Source organism: Procambarus clarkii, chromosome 35 (genome assembly GCF_040958095.1).
Source record: "Procambarus clarkii isolate CNS0578487 chromosome 35, FALCON_Pclarkii_2.0, whole genome shotgun sequence".
NCBI classification, from domain to species: Eukaryota; Metazoa; Arthropoda; class Malacostraca; order Decapoda; family Cambaridae; genus Procambarus; species Procambarus clarkii.
Window position 1 is genome coordinate 14,131,664 of NC_091184.1, and position 6,922 is coordinate 14,138,585.

The 6,922-nt window shown below is 35.4% G+C and overlaps 1 protein-coding gene across 1 annotated transcript; it reads left to right on the forward strand.

Moving 5' to 3' along the window:
* Positions 1-1,343: 1,343 nt before the first annotated feature.
* LOC138371239 (uncharacterized) lies at positions 1,344-3,221 on the forward strand. Its single transcript, XM_069336056.1, has 3 exons — positions 1,344-1,516; positions 1,995-2,114; positions 2,438-3,221. The coding sequence occupies exons 1-3, from the start codon at positions 1,372-1,374 to the stop codon at positions 2,704-2,706; spliced, it is 534 nt and encodes a 177-aa protein (XP_069192157.1). The 5' UTR covers positions 1,344-1,371; the 3' UTR covers positions 2,707-3,221.
* The last annotated feature ends 3,701 nt before the right edge of the window (positions 3,222-6,922 follow it).

Here is a 6,922-nt window from a genome sequence, read left to right on the forward strand (position 1 = left end):
TGTAACATCTCTTCTTGCTTCTTAGAGGTTTCTGCTGGTTTAAAGTTAGTAACCGAGATCCGAAGAGAGCTTAATTCATGTTCGAGGTGGCCGACTCTGGCAGACAGATCTTGGTTAGCCTTGTGCATTGCCAAAGCATCACTCTGAAGCTTCATTATCAGGTCCGACTGCTCTCGGATTATAGACTTTTGGTCATCATGTATTTGAGTCAATAATCTGAGCCATGGATTATCAGCGGGACGCTTAAAGTCAGTACATGGGGAGGCAGCTCGTTTAAGTTGCTCCATATGGTTACATAACTGTTGTAAGGCTCGAGTCAGTGACGACGCTTCAATCAGCTGGGAAGGTTTGTTATTGTTGACGCAGGGAGGGTCGGTACTCCCCCCGGTAGCCCCTAAGGGGGAGACAGCCGCATTATTCCTGTTGCTAGCTTGGCTGGTTGGGTTCATCCTGATAGGTGTGCTATCATTCTTTACGGCCTTGCCGAGCTTAGAATTGTTTAGCATGGTAGCAGCAGAGATGTATGCAGCAGATGGGGTAGACTTGTTGATATGGCAGCAGCAAACGTCAGGTTAGCTTCCTCCAGGGAGCAACACTAATGAGGTCGAGATGAGGTAGTAGGTTAGGTTTTGTCGAATATTTCGGTCACATTTAGGTCACTGGGTACTTAGCTGCCTTCTGGGGTTGTTACATCATGTTAGGGATGTTGTGGGCTCAAGGAGCAGCTGATAAAGTTGGAGGGGGAGCAGGGTCGTCAGGAGCGGATGAGCGTTCGAGCGTGGAAGTACGTATTTAAATACTGTATCCATTCTTTAATAATAGTTTGAACTAATATTGAAAGTTAATGAGATTCACAATTTAGTTTTTTATTAAAACTATTATCTTTTGACCAATATTTACCTGTTTAAAAATCCCATTAGCCTGCATTTCATGAAAATTATTAATATTTTGAGAGCACATTAAGAGATAAAACTATTAAGCCTTTTAGTCCATACACGGCAGCTACTGTTTATACCAACCGAAAATCATTTACAAATGTGGCTAATCTATGATTGACATAATCAAGTAAATCTATTACCAACTTTATGCTAATTTCTTTTTTTGGGGAAAACAAACCTTAATAAGATTTTTCAATTTTGTAGATGACATCTGAAAAGCGGTATGCAGTGGTAGGCTTCAATGATCATAGTGTGGGTATCATCTCCACAACCTGGATTGAAAAATCTGATGATGTAAGCATTACTTTGAAACTAAAAAATTGCATATATTGAGTTGGTTTAAAAATATTCCAAATTAGTGCTAAAATTAGCATGTAACAGTTTATTTTGACTTTTCAGGAAACCATATTGTGCTGGTGGCCACGGAGCAGGCATGCAGTTAGTGCCCAAAAGCATGAAAAGCCAGACAGGACAACATAACTACTTTTCAGCTAATAGAACAGTCCTACAAAAGCCGTCTCCAGTGAAGACTACACTTCACAATACACCGTTGACGCCATCAGTATTTCTTCATGAAGGTAATAAGTAATTATTTAAAATATATCTCATGTTGACCCCCACACTCATGTTGACCCCCACACTCATGTTGACCCTCATTCTCTCTCTAATGTTGACCTCCCTTTTCTCATGTTGAAATTTGTTTTTTTAATTTTGTTCTGTCACCTCTTCTTATTCTGTGTGTATGTGTCTTGTCTGTCTCTCTGTATGCCTCTCTATCTTGCTTTTCTTTCTTTTTCTTTCTCTATTTCTTTTTCTTTATTTATTTCTTTCTTTTCTTTTTTCTTCTCATGTTGGCCCTCCTCTCTCTCATGATAACCCCCCCCCCCCCTCTCTCTGATGTTGGCTCACCCTCTTTCTGATGTTGGGTAGTTTAAATGTGATGTAGACATGTAGTATAACTTATAATATTAGTATGCAGTAGTAAAAGCTCATGAAATTTGCTGATTATACAGTTCAGTAGTTAGATTTTAATAGCTAAATCTTGCAATCTTAAAGACAATGAGCTGGTCACGCCAAGTACATCAGTCGTTAGGACTCCAAGGTCAAGGAATTTATTCGACCCAAAGTCACCAGACAAGAACGATGGGAGTTTGAAAGAAATGATGCAGAATATGAGTAAGTTTTAAAAGTTTAATTAATTTATTATGTAGCCTATAACCTATATGTACCCTATGGGTGATAGGCATAAGTTTCATGTTCAAGTAGACTGCAAACTGAGCAGGTTAGATTGCTGAATTTGCTTCCCATTATATAAGCAGTTTCATAATTACTAAGAAATTATCCCATTATCTATCACATCAGTCATAGCCTACTTTTTGGGTGCTTTCTCAGTGTCAGTTATTTTAACATATACTTTATAATGCTTTTATTTTAAATGTACATTCAAGATATGTAATATAATAACATGTACACTTTCTATATACTGTATAAATTTCCAGGTAACATGTTGCAGGCCATATACACTGAAGTGAATGAACTGAAAAGTGATATGAAGATATTGAAAACAACTTTGACTACAAAAGAAACAGACAAGATCATAGAAGATCTAATACCAAATCCTATTGCTACAGAAGGTGATCTTAATGCTCTCAATAGGAAGTTAGCGGAATCGAGTTTCAGAACAAAATTTTTAAGTGGTATTTTAACAGTAATGTTTCCTTCAATTTTTCATCTTCTTAAATATTACAGATATTTGCTAATTTTCTAATTAAAATTTTTTGGTAGTTCATGCAGAAAAGATAAAATTGCTAAATAATAAGAATAATGATATAATCTTGTTTATATAGGATAGGATAAAATCTAACACTTACGTATTTGTAAATTATGTAATATTAACACAGTCTTTCACATTCTCCTGAGTGCTTTCTCAAGGTCTTGAGTGTATGGTTAGGATGAGGCTTACATTTCAACGACTATATTTCTCTTGCTAATTTTGTTAGTCGTTGAGATGTATCTCTTCATAACACACACACTTATCTGCTTGATGGGGGTCTGGGAGTTCTTCTACTCCCCAAGCCCGGCCCGAGGCTAGGCTTGACTTGAGAACTTTGTTCTGGTGCTTGGCTTGGGCTTGGTGATTGTGGCGATTATCATAGAGGATTACATGCTGTTATGGAAATAGTCAACTAGAGGGTTATTTTGTAGACCCAGGACAATATTGAAATCGCCTAGAATGATGTGATTTTTGTTGAGATGTTATTTATGATAAGATTCCTTATCATAAATAAGTTATTTATGATGATATATATATATATATATATATATATATATATATATATATATATATATATATATATATATATATATATATATATATATATATATATCAAAATTACTAGTGTACTATATTCAGATTCAGATTCAGATTCAGATGTTTATTCAGGTAAGGTATATACATACAAGTGATGTTACATTAATGGATTGATATATAGATAGAGCTAGTACATACAATGCCTAAAGCCACTATTACGCAATGCGTTTCGGGCAAGAAAAACATTAATATCTAGAACTTAATACTAATTGAGCATAAAGAATAAAAGATGTTGAGAACAAATACAAATAAAGATAAAAAAAAAGGGGGAACATGACTGAAAAAGCAGCACAAATACAATAGGTTGACAAACAGTGTTGATTAAAAAAAAAGAAAAAAAAAGAAAATAAAAGAAAATAACAGACATGGGTTGACAATAGAGGAGTGAGGTAGATTACAGGGAATTTATTAGGTAGTGTTTAGTTTTTATCTTAAACTGGTTGAGAGAGGTACAGTCTTTAACATGGTTGGGAAGGTCATTCCACATTCTGGGCCCCTTGATTTGCAGAGCATTTCTAGTTTGATTAAGACGTACTCTAGGAATATCAAAACTGTATTTATTTCTGGTGTGGTGCTCATGGGTTCTGTTACAACCTTCTATGAAGCTTTTAAGATCAGGATTGGCATTATAGTTTAGCGTTTTATATATGTATAATACACATGAGAGAATGTGCAGTGACTTAATATCTAACATATTAAGAGATTTGAGTAGGGGTACCGAGTGATGTCTGGGGCCAGAGTTGGATATTGTTCTAATAGCGGCTTTGTGTTGGGTAATTAGAGGACGTAAGTGATTTTGGGTAGTAGAACCCCAAGCACAAATACCATAGTTGAGATAAGGATAGATAAGGGAGTAATAGAGAGTCACCAGAGCAGGGCGTGGTACATAATATCTGATCTTAGAAAGAATGCCCACAGTTTTTGAAACTTTTTTTGATATATTTAGAATGTGTCCCTGGAAATTCAGCTTGTGGTCAATGAGAATGCCAAGGAATTTGCCATCTAATTTGTTACAAATTTGGGTATTGTTTATTTTGAGATTTATAAGACTAGAGGATTTATTGCCAAACAGAATATAGAAGGTTTTGTCAATGTTAAGGGTGAGTTTGTTGGCAGTTAGCCAAAGATGGACTTTATTTAGCTCTGTATTTACTGTGGCATTTAGAGCAAGAGGGTCAGGACTGGAGTAAATGAAGGTTGTGTCGTCAGCAAATAGAATTGGTTTGAGGTGTTGGGAGGCATTTGGAAGGTCATTAATGTAGATGAGAAAGAGGAGAGGGCCAAGTATGCTGCCCTGAGGAACACCAATGTTGATGGGTAGGGTGGGAGAAATTGTATTATTCACAGAAACATATTGGAGCCTGTCAGTAAGGTAGGACTCGAGGTATTGTAGGGAGTGTCCTCTGACTCCATAATGATGTAATTTAAGAAGAAGGTTTTGGTGGTTGACAGTATCAAAAGCTTTACGCAGGTCCACAAATAACCCAACAGGGAGCTCCTTTTTATCAAGAGCTGTATGAATCGAGTTAAGCATACTAATAAGTGCATATTTTTGCTGTTGCTTTTAGGTGTTGCTTTTAACCAGTGTACGTGGGTCTGATTGTGTAACTACGGTTCGAAGAATGATGTAGAAGATAGGAACAAATGGCCTTTGGTCATTATACAGCCTAAAAGGACAAAAGAAGAAATTAGCATTTCTAGAAAAACAAGAACTATATAATGTTATTTTAAGTAAGTAACAAAAAAATTAAATAATTTTTTTTTATTTAAAATTCACTAAAAAATTAAAATTTTCAGTTCAAATTAAGTGTACATTAAGTATAAATGATTATATTTCTATCACTTGCTCTTAAGATTGTTTCATTTAATAGAGGTTGGTCATAATTGTTCTCTGCTGCTAGTACTGTAGAACTGACTGACTTAGCTATGGGAAAATGTAAACTTAATTGGTTTATCCTTTACAGTATTTTGCAGTTTATTTCATGATCCTGTGGTTAATACTTGCATAAATAGTAGATTGCAAAATGCATTTTTATATCATTGTATTAAATAATAATAATAATGTAAATAATTGACTTTTAAACAACGTACAATTCATTGGTCGGTGAGATTACATTAGTAATATTTTTTCATTCTTGCAAAGCCTTAACAAAGCCGTTAACATGTTAATATAAACTTGATCACCTTCCACTTTTTTTCTCATGTGCTACCTACATGTACGAAACCTTATTCCTAAATGCATATCTTGTTCTAAAACTTGTCTTTTATATGTTGTGTATCACCATCTCTGGAGAGTTTTATCTGATGTGTAAATTACTTTTAATTTTACAGAATATTATTGTTATACAGAATTTGTTATATAAATAACTGTTAATTTTACAGAATCATCTATCAACGCACATCCGCAAGTTAAGGAGGAAGACGTGACCTTTCATATTTCTGAAGTACTGAAACATGCACCAAACAGGCCTGGTGGATCTAGGTACAAGGTAAAATAATTTAAATTTTTTTTTTTTTTACTAATTATCTTTATATATATATATATATATATATATATATATATATATATATATATATATATATATATATATATATATATATATATATATATTTATATATATATATATATATATATATATATATATATATATATATATATATATATATATATATATATATATATATATATATATATATATATATATACATAGTTAGTCAGTCAGTGTCAGACCACGGAGGAAAATTGAAACAAGAATTTCCGATGCAGCAAACACCCACAGGCCCAAACATGGATAATCATAGCATAAAAATAGTAAATATTTACAATGAATTAGTGAGACAAATGTGTTCCAATGATCCTACTTAAATTGCCCTTTAATTGATCTATTAAAAATGGATCTAAGTTATATAAACCGCTGCTAATGTTCAAATTACTTTTTTTTGTGATCTGTATCAAAGCAGATCCAATTATGTTTCTGTTATAGGTACTTTTACAATTCGTTATTGAAGAAGCCATCTCCCAATCTATGTTTGGGCCTGTTTGTGGTTGCTGCATCGGATGGGCCAATAGGCCCTCTGCAGTGTCCACGTATTGTACCTCACCTCACTCCACCATTCTCTCCTGCCTATTTATGTCCAGTTCTCGACTTGTAACAGTCTTACCTGGGACGCGGTCGGGTCAAGATACCTGCTCCGCACCTTCCCCCCCCTCCCCCCATGCTGGGTACTGAGATGGAGACTCAGTCACCAGAAGACATGGCTACTTCTCACGGCGTTATTAACATGGACTCTGAAAGCAGCCAGTCAGACGAGGAGGGCGAGTATCTAGAAGTTCTGACAAGGAATAAGAAGAAACGAAGAAGACAGGATGCAAGGCGTAGTGTGGACAGTAATACACTTAACGGAAACGATAAGAGAATGAAGAACGACGCCGAGACTGATGCAGACAAACGGACGGAACGATGTCAGGAAGGTGAGGGTCAGCGGAGATGGAGGCTTCTCTTCCCTGCCTCATGCACTCTGGCCTATCATCAGAAGCTGCTGTGGACCGTCAAACTCGGAAGAGAACACCGCAAGTTCGAGCCTCTGCTGAAGGAAGGTGTAAACAGACCTT

Coding starts and splice junctions, on each gene's coding strand:
- LOC138371239 (XM_069336056.1), top strand. CDS start 1,372: ATGCAGTTAGTGCCCAAAAGCATGAAAAGCCAGACAGGACAACATAAC. Junction 1,517..1,994: donor ATCAGTATTTCTTCATGAAG/GTAATAAGTAAT, acceptor GCAATCTTAAAG/ACAATGAGCTGGTCACGCCA. Junction 2,115..2,437: donor AGAAATGATGCAGAATATGA/GTAAGTTTTAAA, acceptor ATAAATTTCCAG/GTAACATGTTGCAGGCCATA.